General features: G+C 41.2%; 4 protein-coding genes across 4 annotated transcripts; all 4 read left to right on the top strand.

The window, feature by feature from the left end:
- Positions 1-920: 920 nt before the first annotated feature.
- Positions 921-2,855, top strand: LOC307030356 (trace amine-associated receptor 8a-like). Its single transcript, XM_079666709.1, has 2 exons — positions 921-1,558; positions 1,827-2,855. The coding sequence occupies exons 1-2, from the start codon at positions 1,386-1,388 to the stop codon at positions 2,641-2,643; spliced, it is 990 nt and encodes a 329-aa protein (XP_079522835.1). The 5' UTR covers positions 921-1,385; the 3' UTR covers positions 2,644-2,855.
- Positions 2,856-4,072: 1,217 nt separating this feature from the next.
- LOC307030364 (trace amine-associated receptor 8a-like) lies at positions 4,073-6,364 on the top strand. The gene is made up of 2 exons (XM_079666739.1): positions 4,073-5,105; positions 5,374-6,364. The coding sequence occupies exons 1-2, from the start codon at positions 4,933-4,935 to the stop codon at positions 6,188-6,190; spliced, it is 990 nt and encodes a 329-aa protein (XP_079522865.1). The 5' UTR covers positions 4,073-4,932; the 3' UTR covers positions 6,191-6,364.
- A 1,203-nt stretch (positions 6,365-7,567) lies between these two features.
- LOC307029757 (trace amine-associated receptor 8a-like) lies at positions 7,568-9,720 on the top strand (the record flags this gene model as incomplete). Its single annotated transcript, XM_079665838.1, has 2 exons — positions 7,568-8,635; positions 8,904-9,720. The coding sequence occupies exons 1-2, from the start codon at positions 8,463-8,465 to the stop codon at positions 9,718-9,720; spliced, it is 990 nt and encodes a 329-aa protein (XP_079521964.1). The 5' UTR covers positions 7,568-8,462.
- A 1,387-nt stretch (positions 9,721-11,107) lies between these two features.
- On the top strand, positions 11,108-13,247 carry LOC307030309 (trace amine-associated receptor 8a-like; the record flags this gene model as incomplete). Its single annotated transcript, XM_079666649.1, has 2 exons — positions 11,108-12,162; positions 12,431-13,247. Exons 1-2 carry the CDS (start codon positions 11,990-11,992, stop codon positions 13,245-13,247), a joined length of 990 nt encoding a protein of 329 aa, XP_079522775.1. The 5' UTR covers positions 11,108-11,989.
- Positions 13,248-14,534: the final 1,287 nt, after the last annotated feature.

A 14,534-nucleotide genomic window follows, 5' to 3' on the forward strand; every position in this document is an offset into this window, starting at 1 on the left:
GTGAGGGAAGGAGGCTTGACCGCTTTCGGGTGACAGTGTTGCCTGCCAGGGAAAAAACCCTCTCACTCGGGGTGCTTGTGGCTGGAATAGCCAGGTAGCTCCTCGAAAGCGGGGGAAGCGGTGCACGTTTTCTGCCCACCACTCCAGTGGATTATCCATTGTGGGGATATGCGGTGTCCGCTGGCAGTAATCCCGTAGCTCATCATCCGCATCACTGTTGACCCGTGTTCTCTTGCTGTTCGTTTGCCTCTGTTCAGTGCTGACGCCGGTCCGTTGCTCACTGGTGCTAGCATTACTGCTAGTGCTAGCTGTCGGCAGCGGGTGTTTCATGGTTGCGCATAGCAGATGCATTTGTATTGTACTTCAGTACAGCTGTACACAACTGACACTTCACTGTGGAGTTGGTTACATCTTCGTTGAAGTGCTGCCATACATAAGAATGTCGGACGTGTTTTGGAGCATTTTGCAGCACCTCATTTACCTCAATTTTTTTCCACGACTAGTCGACTAGGGCCTACAGCGCCGACTAGTGGTAAAGGTAGTCGACTAGTCGATTAGTTGGTGAAACCCCTAGTGTGTGTGTGTGTGTGTGTGTGTGTGTGTGTGTGTGTGTGTGTGTGTGTGTGTGTGTGTGTGTGTGTGTGTGTGTGTGTGTGTGTGTGTGAATGTAAAAGCTAAAGGAATGGAGAAAAACATATTGTAAGATGCACATATTTACCATAATTTGTGAATTCTATGTGAAAAGTTAGGAATTCCATGGAATAATATATAATAATAAGGATATCAGCAGCTCTCCTCCTGAGCTGAACACTCTGAAACCATGTGTCCCTTTCCTGAGTCATCTGGGGGGTGCCAGAACTTTCTTGAGGCGAACAAACAGTCAATCTCATTGGCCTTCCCAATCTCTAGCCTTTATGTCGTTTTTGTTTCAAAATAACCCTGGAACAACCAGGCCCAAAAGGCTAAATAACCTAATCCATTGTCGAGAAGCAAGTTGGCTTCATTGATCCTTTGACCATAACTCTGAGGAGCCACTCCCACAATGTAACTTATCAGCATGGCCCACTTGGTTTCAATACTTCACGAAAATGTTAATCTTTTAAGATTCTTTACACTGGAAAACCACTCTTGATGAGAAGGAAAAAGTGGCCACCATAATCAAATAAGATGATGTCAGTGCCGGGAATTACGAAAAAAACAAGTTGCATGGAAGTGATGAAGACTGAGATGAAGATGACTGAAGAAAACAAAGTAGAGCTTAGGGATTTCAGTCTTAGCTAGAGAGAAAGTAATAGTAGGGGCAGGACAGATGAGAAGAGATATATCAGCTGCATAACAGAGAGCTCTGCCAGAACACAGCAGCTTCTCAACACGTCTCTCTAAAGATGGAGACTTCCCAAATGGATGAACTCTGCTTTCCACAACTCTTCAACAAATCCTGCAGGAAGCCTACGCCAGCTCAGTCAGATGTCCTGCTCACTTACATCCTGCTCTCCTTCATCGCTCTGATCACTGCAGCTCTCAACCTGCTGGTCATCATCTCTATCTCCCACTTCAGGCACAGACACACTTTCTGCTTAAGCTTATATATGTTCATGATTGGAAAGTAACAGGATTTAGCAATGCATTCCTTTTAATTAATGTTTCAGATAATAGTTGTTCTGTTTTAAATGATAACATATTCAAACCTGACGTTTTATGACAAAATAGTTTAAGCAAGCACTGCTCAACAAATGCATGTCCATGTCTTCTTTGTGTTTTAGTGCTGTTTGTTGCTACAAGCTATCATTGATAATTGTATTTATGGTGAAATTCTTCCTTTCCAGGCAGCTCCACACCCCCACTAACCTCCTCATCCTCTCCCTGGCTGTCTCAGACTACCTTGTGGGCCTCATTTTGATGCCTATTGAAATCCTTTTAATAGAGGCTTGCTGGTATTTGGGTGACCTGATGTGTGCTCTGTATTATATTGTTGTTTTTATCATTACCTCTTCTACGGTTGGAAACATGGTGCTCATATCCATTGATCGTTATTTTGCTATTTGTGACCCTCTACATTACACCACCAAAGTAACTCTGAACAGAACACAAATCTGCATCTGTCTGTGTTGGATTTGCTCTGTTATCTATAATTGTCTAATTTTAAAGGACTTTCTGAGACAACCTGATTCACATAATTCTTGCCATGGAGAGTGTGTAGTTGTCATTAACAATATCACAGGCACGGTTGACTTAGTTGTTACCTTTATTGCCCCCATTACTGTTATCATAGTTCTGTATATGAGAGTGTTTGTGGTGGCTGTGTCTCAGGCTCGAGCCATGCGATCTCATGTTATAGCTGTCACTATGCAACGTGCAGTTGGTGCAACTGTTAAGAAATCTGAGATGAAAGCAGCCAGGACTCTTGGTGTTGTTGTCCTTGTGTTTCTAATATGTTTTGTTCCATATTACACTCCATCCCTTATAGGTGAGGATATTGAAACTAGTGGTTCAACCTCAATTGTACTCTGGTTGCTGTTCTTTAACTCCTGCCTGAACCCATTGATTTATGCCTCGTTATACCCCTGGTTTAGAAAATCTATCAAGCTCATTGTTACCCTTAAGATACTTAAGTCTTACTCGTGTGATTCTAAAATACTGTAATGACGGGCTGGGCTTGAGATATATTCTAAAAAACCTCTGTTCAGATGGACATATTTGTTGCTATTGTTGCTGAGTCAGAATGCAATGTGTAATGGCTGAAGAAAGATTAGACATTATTTAATGCAGTAAAACATATGTAACTAAAAGTTATTAAATAATTGAATACAAAATAAAACTGGAAAATATGACATTGTGTTGAAGAAGTAGTAGTTTTTGACCTGTGTTGACTTCAGTTTGACCAGTATTCTGTTAATGATATGTTCAATCGTTAATTTAGTAGACAATATGCAGTACAGACTGATTGAGTATGTCGTTGGCAGAAGGTGAGTGTGCAACTTCAAGTGTGTGTGTGTGTGTGTGTGTGCGTGTGCGTGTGCGTGTGCGTGTGCGTGTGTGTGTGTGTGTGTGTGTGTGAGAGAGAATGTAAAAGCTAAAAAAATGGAGAAAAAACATATTGTAAGATGCACATATTTACCATAATTTGTGAATTCTATGTGAAAAGTTAGGAATTCCTTGTCTCACCACACCGAGGCCTCTGACACCCTTTCATTAATCCTTTCCGAAGTAAATGGTTTTACTCTGTACAGGAAGTATAAGGATGCTTCTAACAAAGGGGGACAGCTAAGCATGACAGCAAGATGTTCAATACAATTGGTCAGATCTTCATTTGAGTACCTCGGCATAAGCTTTTCCTGGGCAGTTGAGCAACATGATACCTTGATATGAAGAGGAGTTGATCATCTCTCAAGATTGAGGAGACATGTCTGCCAGAAACCTGAACAATGTCTAAACTAAAGCCTTTAATATTGCTGGGCAAATCTCATCCATACCTGGCGCTGTGATATTGGGATATGGGTAAAGCTTCCCTATAATCTTCCAACTTTTCATTATCCATCGACAACATTTTGGAAGTGTTTGGGAGCCCTTCAAAGTGCCTGACAGTATAAGGATATCAGCAGCTCTACTCCTGAGCTGAACACTCTGAAAGCCTGTGTCCCTTTCCTGAGTCATCTGGGGGCTGACAGAACTTTCTTGAGGCGAACAAACAGTCAATCTCATTGGCTTTCCCAATCTCTTGCCTTTATGTTGTTTTTGTTTCAAAATAACCCTGGAACAACCAGGCTCAAAAGGCTAAATTACCTAATCCATTGTCTAGAACAGGGGTGCCCAACCAGTCGATCGCGATGGACCAGTCGATTGCGAGATGTGTCTATAAATAGAACAACAATATTCTTTTTTATTGTTAAAGTTCTATAACATAATCTTCCTGTGCCAGAATAAAGCACTTGAACGCATCAAAGCTTTGTGATTGGCGTGACCCCATGTATCGGGGCGAGGCTGGTGGGCAGTGGGCACTAGTTAGCTGACGTTGTCCGAGTCAACAGGAGTGACAGTCCGCACACACACAAGACCGCAATTATGGCAGAAGCAAAAAAGCCCCAAATATATCATTTTCACTCCGAGTGGGAAGATGATTATTCTTTTGTTTAATTCATAATAAGTTGTGAATTTTTAAGGGATGAGATTTTTTCATTTCATATTTTAAGTTTTGTTTCCCGTGTGAACACCGTCTTTTTTTACTTCCGGTATTTATTTTCCACCCTCCGCGGACTGGCCATCTGTAGAATCTGGAGAATCACAGAACAGCCGGTCGTCAAGGGCCGGCTCGATTCGCTGACGGCCTTCACCACCCTTAATTTGTTATGTTTTTAAAAGGCATCATTGAAGTTGCACCGACAGAAGTCCCACGTTTCCTCGCAGCGAGACTCCCCCCAGTTAACAGTTCGCTAGCACCCCCCCCCCCCCCCCTCTCTATTTGGACTGGTAGATCTCGGCAGACTGACAACTTTAAAAGTAGTTCTTGGTTCAAAAAAGGTTTGGCACCCCTGGTCTAGAAGCAAGTTGGCTTCATTGATCCTTTGACCATAACTCTGAGGAGCCACTCCCACAATGTAACTTATCAGCATGGCTCACTTGGTTTCAATACTTAAAATATTGATCTTTTAAGAATCTTTACACTGTAAAACCACTCTAGATGAGAAGGAAAAAGTAGCCACCATAATCAAATAAGATGATGTCAGTGCCGGGAATTACGAAAAAAACAAGTTGCATGGAAGTGATGAAGACTGAGATGAAGATGACTGCAGAAAACAAATTAGAGCTTAGGGATTTCAGTCTTAGCTAGAGAGAAAGTAATAGTAGGGGCAGGACAGATGAGAAGAGATATATCAGCTGCATAACGGAGAGCTTTGCCAGAACACAGCAGCTTCTCAACACGTCTCTCTGCAGATGGAGACTCCCCAAATTGATGAACTCTGCTTTCCACAACTCTTCAACAAATCCTGCAGCAAGCCTACGCCAGCTCAGTCAGATGTCCTGCTCGCTTACATCCTGCTGTCCTTCATCGCTCTGATCACCGCAGCTCTCAACCTGCTGGTCATCATCTCTATCTCCCACTTCAGGCACAGACACACTTTCTGCTTAAGCTTATATATGTTCATGATTGGAAAGTAACAGGATTTAGCCATGCATTCCTTTTAATTAATGTTTCAGATAATAGTTGTTCTGTTTTAAATGATAACATATTCAAACCTGACGTTTTGTGACAAAATAGTTTAAGCAAGCACTGCTCAACAAATGCATGTCCATGTCTTCTTTGTGTTTTAGTGCTGTTTGTTGTTACAAGCTATCATTGATAATTGTATTTATGGTGAAATTCTTCCTTTCCAGGCAGCTCCACACCCCCACTAACCTCCTCATCCTCTCCCTGGCTGTCTCAGACTTCCTTGTGGGCCTAATTGTGATGCCTGTTAAAATCCTTTTAATAGAGGCTTGCTGGTACTTGGGTGACCAGATGTGTGCTCTGTATAATATAGTTGTTTTTATCATTACCTCTTCTACGGTTGGAAACATGGTGCTCATATCCATTGATCGTTATTTTGCTATTTGTGACCCTCTACATTACACCACCAGAGTAACTCTGAACAGAACACAAATCTGCATCTGTCTTTGTTGGATTTGCTCTGTTATCTATAATTGTCTCATTGTAAAGGACTTTCTGAGACAACCTGATTCACATAATTCTTGCCATGGAGAGTGTGTAGTTGTCATTAACAATATCACAGGAACGGTTGACTTAGTTGTTACCTTTATTGCCCCCATTACTGTTATCATAGTTCTGTATATCAGAGTGTTTGTGGTGGCTGTGTCTCAGGCTCGTGCCATAAGCTCTCATGTTATCGCTGTTACTATGCAACGTTCAGTTGGTGCAACTGTTAAGAAATCTGAGATGAAAGCAGCCAGGACTCTTGGTGTTGTTGTCCTTGTGTTTCTAATATGTTTTGTTCCATATTACACTCCATCCCTTTTAGGTGAGGGTATTGAAACTAGTAGTTCAACCTCCATTGTACTCTGGTTGCTGTGTTTTAACTCCAGTCTGAACCCATTGATTTATGCCTTCTTATACCCCTGGTTTAGAAAATCGATCAAGCTCATTGTTACCCTTAAGATACTTCAGTCTTACTCGTGTGATTCTAAAATACTGTAATGACGGGCTGGGGTTGAGATATATTCTAAAAAACCTCTGTTCAGATGGACATATTTGTTGCTATTGTTGCTGAGTCAGAATGCAATGTGTAATGGCTGAAGAAAGATTAGACATTATTTAATGCAGTAAAACATATGTAACTAAAAGATATTAAATAATTGAATACAAAATAAAACTGGAAAATATGACATTGTGTTGAAGAAGTAGTAGTTTTTGACCTGTGTTGACTTCAGTTTGACCAGTATTCTGTTAATGATATGTTCAATTGTTAATTTAGTAGACAATATGCAGTACAGACTGATTGAGTATGTCGTTGGCAGAAGGTGAGTGTGCAACTTCAAGTGTGTGTGTGTGTGTGTGCGTGTGCGTGTGCGTGTGCGTGTGTGTGTGTGTGTGTGTGTGTGAGAGAGAATGTAAAAGCTAAAAAAATGGAGAAAAAACATATTGTAAGATGCACATATTTACCATAATTTGTGAATTCTATGTGAAAAGTTAGGAATTCCTTGTCTCACCACACCGAGGCCTCTGACACCCTTTCATTAATCCTTTCCGAAGTAAATGGTTTTACTCTGTACAGGAAGTATAAGGATGCTTCTAACAAAGGGGGACAGCTAAGCATGACAGCAAGATGTTCAATACAATTGGTCAGATCTTCATTTGAGTACCTCGGCATAAGCTTTTCCTGGGCAGTTGAGCAACATGATACCTTGATATGAAGAGGAGTTGATCATCTCTCAAGATTGAGGAGACATGTCTGCCAGAAACCTGAACAATGTCTAAACTAGAGCCTTTAATATTGCTGGGCAAATCTCATCCATACCTGGCACTGTGATATTGGGATATGGGTAAAGCTTCCCTATAATCTTCCAACTTTTCATTATCCATTGACAACATTTTGGAAGTGTTTGGGAGCCCTTCAAAGTGCCTGACAGTATAAGGATATCAGCAGCTCTACTCCTGAGCTGAACACTCTGAAAGCCTGTGTCCCTTTCCTGAGTCATCTGGGGAGTGCCAGAACTTTCTTGAGGCGAACAAACAGTCAATCTCATTGGCTTTCCCAATCTCTTGCCTTTATGTTGTTTTTGTTTCAAAATAACCCTGGAACAACCAGGCCCAAAAGGCTAAATTACCTAATCCATTGTCTAGAACAGGGGTGCCCAACCAGTCGATCGCGATGGACCAGTCGATTGCGAGATGTGTCTAAAAGTAGAACAACAATATTCTGTTTTATTGTTAAAGTTCTATAACATAATCTTCCTGTGCCAGAATAAAGCACTTGAACGCATCAAAGCTTTGTGATTGGCGTGACCCCATGTATCGGGGCGTGGCTAGTGGGCAGTGGGCACTAGTTAGCTGACGTTGTCCGAGTCAACAGGAGTGACAGTCCGCACACACACAAGACCGCAATTATGGCAGAAGCAAAAAAGCCCAAAATATATCATTTTCACTCCGAGTGGGAAGATGATTATTCTTTTGTTTAATTCATAATAAGTTGTGAATTTTTAAGGGATGAGATTTTTTCATTTCATATTTTAAGTTTTGTTTCCCGTGTGAACACCGTCTTTTTTTACTTCCGGTATTTATTTTCCACCCTCCGCGGACTGGCCATCTGTAGAATCTGGAGAATCACAGAACAGCCGGTCGTCAAGGGCCGGCTCGATTCGCTGACGGCCTTCACCACCCTTAATTTGTTATGTTTTTAAAAGGCATCATTGAAGTTGCACCGACAGAAGTCCCACGTTTCCTCGCAGCGAGACTCCCCCCAGTTAACAGTTCGCTAGCACCCCCCCCCTCTCTATTTGGACTGGTAGATCTCGGCAGACTGACAACTTTAAAAGTAGTTCTTGGTTCAAAAAAGGTTTGGCACCCCTGGTCTAGAAGCAAGTTGGCTTCATTGATCCTTTGACCATAACTCTGAGGAGCCACTCCCACAATGTAACTTATCAGCATGGCTCACTTGGTTTCAATACTTCAAATATTGATCTTTTAAGAATCTTTACACTGTAAAACCACTCTAGATGAGAAGGAAAAAGTAGCCACCATAATCAAATAAGATGATGTCAGTGCCGGGAATTACGAAAAAAACAAGTTGCATGGAAGTGATGAAGACTGAGATGAAGATGACTGCAGAAAACAATGTAGAGCTTAGGGATTTCAGTCTTAGCTAGAGAGAAAGTAATAGTAGGGGCAGGACAGATGAGAAGAGATATATCAGCTGCATAACGGAGAGCTTTGCCAGAACACAGCAGCTTCTCAACACGTCTCTCTGCAGATGGAGACTCCCCAAATTGATGAACTCTGCTTTCCACAACTCTTCAACAAATCCTGCAGCAAGCCTACGCCAGCTCAGTCAGATGTCCTGCTCGCTTACATCCTGCTGTCCTTCATCGCTCTGATCACCGCAGCTCTCAACCTGCTGGTCATCATCTCTATCTCCCACTTCAGGCACAGACACACTTTCTGCTTAAGCTTATATATGTTCATGATTGGAAAGTAACAGGATTTAGCAATGCATTCCTTTTAATTAATGTTTCAGATAATAGTTGTTCTGTTTTAAATGATAACATATTCAAACCTGACGTTTTGTGACAAAATAGTTTAAGCAAGCACTGCTCAACAAATGCATGTCCATGTCTTCTTTGTGTTTTAGTGCTGTTTGTTGTTACAAGCTATCATTGATAATTGTATTTATGGTGAAATTCTTCCTTTCCAGGCAGCTCCACACCCCCACTAACCTCCTCATCCTCTCCCTGGCTGTCTCAGACTTCCTTGTGGGCCTAATTGTGATGCCTGTTAAAATCCTTTTAATAGAGGCTTGCTGGTACTTGGGTGACCAGATGTGTGCTCTGTATAATATAGTTGCTTTTATCATTACCTCTTCTACGGTTGGAAACATGGTGCTCATATCCATTGATCGTTATTTTGCTATTTGTGACCCTCTACATTACACCACCAGAGTAACTCGGAACAGAACACAAATCTGCATCTGTCTTTGTTGGATTTGCTCTGTTATCTATAATTGTCTCATTGTAAAGGACTTTCTGAGACAACCTGATTCACATAATTCTTGCCATGGAGAGTGTGTAGTTGTCATTAACAATATCACAGGAACGGTTGACTTAGTTGTTACCTTTATTGCCCCCATTACTGTTATCATAGTTCTGTATATGAGAGTGTTTGTGGTGGCTGTGTCTCAGGCTCGAGCCATGCGATCTCATGTTATAGCTGTCACTATGCAACGTTCAGTTGGTGCAACTGTTAAGAAATCTGAGATGAAAGCAGCCAGGACTCTTGGTGTTGTTGTCCTTGTGTTTCTAATATGTTTTTTTCCATATTACACTCCATCCCTGATAGGTGAGGGTATTGAAACTAGTAGTTCAACCTCAATTGTACTCTGGTTGCTGTGTTTTAACTCCAGTCTGAACCCATTGATTTATGCCTTCTTATACCCCTGGTTTAGAAAATCGATCAAGCTCATTGTTACCCTTAAGATACTTCAGTCTTACGCGTGTGATTCTAAAATACTGTAATGACGAGCTGGGGTTGAGATATATTCTAAAAAACCTCTGTTCAGATGGACATATTTGTTGCTGTTGTTGCTGAGTCAGAATGCAATGTGTAATGGCTGAAGAAAGATTAGACATTATTTAATGCAGTAAAACATATGTAACTAAAAGTTATTAAATAATTGAATACAAAATAAAACTGGAAAAATATGACATTGTGTTGAAGAAGTAGTAGTTTTTGACCTGTGTTGACTTCAGTTTGACCAGTATTCTGTTAATGATATGTTCAATCGTTAATTTAGTAGACAATATGCAGTACAGACTGATTGAGTATGTCGTTGGCAGAAGGTGAGTGTGCAACTTCAAGTGTGTGTGTGTGTGTGTGTGTGTGCGTGTGCGTGTGCGTGTGTGTGTGTGTGTGTGAGAGAGAATGTAAAAGCTAAAAAAATGGAGAAAAAACATATTGTAAGATGCACATATTTACCATAATTTGTGAATTCTATGTGAAAAGTTAGGAATTCCTTGTCTCACCACACCGAGGCCTCTGACACCCTTTCATTAATCCTTTCCGAAGTAAATGGTTTTACTCTGTACAGGAAGTATAAGGATGCTTCTAACAAAGGGGGACAGCTAAGCATGACAGCAAGATGTTCAATACAATTGGTCAGATCTTCATTTGAGTACCTCGGCATAAGCTTTTCCTGGGCAGTTGAGCAACATGATACCTTGATATGAAGAGGAGTTGATCATCTCTCAAGATTGAGGAGACATGTCTGCCAGAAACCTGAACAATGTCTAAACTAGAGCCTTTAATATTGCTGGGCAAATCTCATCCATACCTGGCGCTGTGATATTGGGATATGGGTAAAGCTTCCCTATAATCTTCCAACTTTTCATTATCCATTGACAACATTTTGGAAGTGTTTGGGAGCCCTTCAAAGTGCCTGACAGTATAAGGATATCAGCAGCTCTACTCCTGAGCTGAACACTCTGAAAGCCTGTGTCCCTTTCCTGAGTCATCTGGGGAGTGCCAGAACTTTCTTGAGGCCAACAAACAGTCAATCTCATTGGCCTTCCCAATCTCTTGCCTTTATGTTGTTTTTGTTTCAAAATAACCCTGGAACAACCAGGCCCAAAAGGCTAAATTACCTAATCCATTGTCTAGAACAGGGGTGCCCAACCAGTCGATCGCGATGGACCAGTCGATTGCGAGATGTGTCTAAAAATAGAACAACAATATTCTGTTTTATTGTTAAAGTTCTATAACATAATCTTCCTGTGCCAGAATAAAGCACTTGAACGCATCAAAGCTTTGTGATTGGCGTGACCCCATGTATCGGGGAGAGGCTGGTGGGCAATGGGCACTAGTTAGCTGACGTTGTCCGTGTCAACAGGAGTGACAGTCCGCACACACACAAGACCGCAATTATGGCAGAAGCAAAAAAGCCCCAAATATATCATTTTCACTCCGAGTGGGAGGATGATTATTCTTTTGTTTAATTCATAATAAGTTGTGAATTTTTAAGGGATGAGATTTTTTCATTTCATATTTTAAGTTTTGTTTCCCGTGTGAACACCGTCTTTTTTTACTTCCGGTATTTATTTTCCTCCCTCCGCGGACTGGCCATCTGTAGAATCTGGAGAATCACAGAACAGCCGGTCGTCAAGGGCCGGCTCGATTCGCTGACGGCCTTCACCACCCTTAATTTGTTATGTTTTTAAAAGGCATCATTGAAGTTGCACCGACAGAAGTCCCACGTTTCCTCGCAGCGAGACTCCCCCCAGTTAACAGTTCGCTAGCACCCCCCCCCCCTCTCTATTTGGACTGGTAGATCTCGGCAGACTGACAACTTTAAAAGTAGTTCTTGGTTCAAAAAAGGTTTGGCACCCCTGGTCTAGAAGCAAGTTGGCTTCATTGATCCTTTGACCATAACTCTGAGGAGCCACTCCCACAATGTAGCTTATCAGCATGGCTCACTTGGTTTCAATACTTAAAATATTGATCTTTTAAGAATCTTTACACTGTAAAACCACTCTAGATGAGAAGGAAAAAGTGGCCACCATAATCAAATAAGATGATGTCAGTGCCGGGAATTACGAAAAAAACAAGTTGCATGGAAGTGATGAAGACTGAGATGAAGATGACTGCAGAAAACAATGTAGAGCTTAGGGATTTCAGTCTTAGCTAGAGAGAAAGTAATAGTAGGGGCAGGACAGATGAGAAGAGATATATCAGCTGCATAACGGAGAGCTTTGCCAGAACACAGCAGCTTCTCAACACGTCTCTCTGCAGATGGAGACTCCCCAAATTGATGAACTCTGCTTTCCACAACTCTTCAACAAATCCTGCAGGAAGCCTACGCCAGCTCAGTCAGATGTCCTGCTCGCTTACATCCTGCTGTCCTTCATCGCTCTGATCACCGCAGCTCTCAACCTGCTGGTCATCATCTCTATCTCCCACTTCAGGCACAGACACACTTTCTGCTTAAGCTTGTATATGTTCATGATTGGAAAGTAACAGGATTTAGCCATGCATTCCTTTTAATTAATGTTTCAGATAATAGTTGTTCTGTTTTAAATGATAACATATTCAAACCTGACGTTTTGTGACAAAATAGTTTAAGCAAGCACTGCTCAACAAATGCATGTCCATGTCTTCTTTGTGTTTTAGTGCTGTTTGTTGTTACAAGCTATCATTGATAATTGTATTTATGGTGAAATTCTTCCTTTCCAGGCAGCTCCACACCCCCACTAACCTCCTCATCCTCTCCCTGGCTGTCTCAGACTTCCTTGCGGGCCTCATTTTGATGCCTGTTAAAATCCTTTTAATAGAGGCTTGCTGGTACTTGGGTGACCAGATGTGTGCTCTGTATAATATAGTTGCTTTTATCATTACCTCTTCTACGGTTGGAAACATGGTGCTCATATCCATTGATCGTTATTTTGCTATTTGTGACCCTCTACATTACACCACCAGAGTAACTCTGAACAGAACACAAATCTGCATCTGTCTGTGTTGGATTTGCTCTGTTATCTATAATTGTCTCATTGTAAAGGACTTTCTGAGACAACCTGATTCACATAATTCTTGCCATGGAGAGTGTGTAGTTGTCATTAACAATATCACAGGAACGGTTGACTTAGTTGTTACCTTTATTGCCCCCATTACTGTTATCATAGTTCTGTATATCAGAGTGTTTGTGGTGGCTGTGTCTCAGGCTCGTGCCATAAGCTCTCATGTTATCGCTGTTACTATGCAACGTTCAGTTGGTGCAACTGTTAAGAAATCTGAGATGAAAGCAGCCAGGACTCTTGGTGTTGTTGTCCTTGTGTTTCTAATATGTTTTGTTCCATATTACACTCCATCCCTTTTAGGTGAGGGTATTGAAACTAGTAGTTCAACCTCCATTGTACTCTGGTTGCTGTGTTTTAACTCCAGTCTGAACCCATTGATTTATGCCTTCTTATACCCCTGGTTTAGAAAATCTATCAAGCTCATTGTTACCCTTAAGATACTTAAGTCTTACTCGTGTGATTCTAAAATACTGTAATGACGAGCTGGGGTTGAGATATATTCTAAAAAACCTCTGTTCAGATGGACATATTTGTTGCTGTTGTTGCTGAGTCAGAATGCAATGTGTAATGGCTGAAGAAAGATTAGACATTATTTAATGCAGTAAAACATATGTAACTAAAAGTTATTAAATAATTGAATACAAAATAAAACTGGAAAATATGACATTGTGTGGAAGAAGTAGTAGTTTTTGACCTGTGTTGACTTCAGTTTGACCAGTATTCTGTTAATGATATGTTCAATTGTTAATTTAGTAGACAATATGCAGTACAGACTGATTGAGTATGTCGTTGGCAGAAGGTGAGTGTGCAACTTCAAGTGTGTGTGTGTGTGCGTGTGCGTGTGCGTGTGTGTGTGTGTGTGTGTGTGTGTGTGTGTGTGTGTGTGTGTGTGTGTGTGTGAGAGAGAATGTAAAAGCTAAAAAAATGGAGAAAAAACATATTGTAAGATGCACATATTTACCATAATTTGTGAATTCTATGTGAAAAGTTAGGAATTCCTTGTCTCACCACACCGAGGCCTCTGACACCCTTTCATTAATCCTTTCCGAAGTAAATGGTTTTACTCTGTACAGGAAGTATAAGGATGCTTCTAACAAAGGGGGACAGCTAAGCATGACAGCAAGATGTTCAATACAATTGGTCAGATCTTCATTTGAGTACCTCGGCATAAGCTTTTCCTGGGCAGTTGAGCAACATGATACCTTGATATGAAGAGGAGTTGATCATCTCTCAAGATTGAGGAGACATGTCTGCCAGAAACCTGAACAATGTCTAAACTAAAGCCTTTAATATTGCTGGGCAAATCTCATCCATACCTGGCGCTGTGATATTGGGATATGGGTAAAGCTTCCCTATAATCTTCCAACTTTTCATTATCCATTGACAACATTTTGGAAGTGTTTGGGAGCCCTTCAAAGTGCCTGACAGTATAAGGATATCAGCAGCTCTACTCCTGAGCTGAACACTCTGAAAGCCTGTGTCCCTTTCCTGAGTCATCTGGGGAGTGCCAGAACTTTCTTGAGGCGAACAAACAGTCAATCTCATTGGCTTTCCCAATCTCTTGCCTTTATGTTGTTTTTGTTTCAAAATAACCCTGGAACAACCAGGCCCAAAAGGCTAAATTACCTAATCCATTGTCTAGAACAGGGGTGCCCAACCAGTCGATCGCGATGGACCAGTCGATTGCGAGATGTGTCTATAAATAGAACAACAATATTCTGTTTTATTGTTAAAGTTCTATAACATAATCTTCCTGTGCCAGA

Source organism: Notothenia rossii, assembly GCF_949606895.1.
Source record: "Notothenia rossii genome assembly, chromosome: 2".
Taxonomy (NCBI): domain Eukaryota; kingdom Metazoa; phylum Chordata; class Actinopteri; order Perciformes; family Nototheniidae; genus Notothenia; species Notothenia rossii.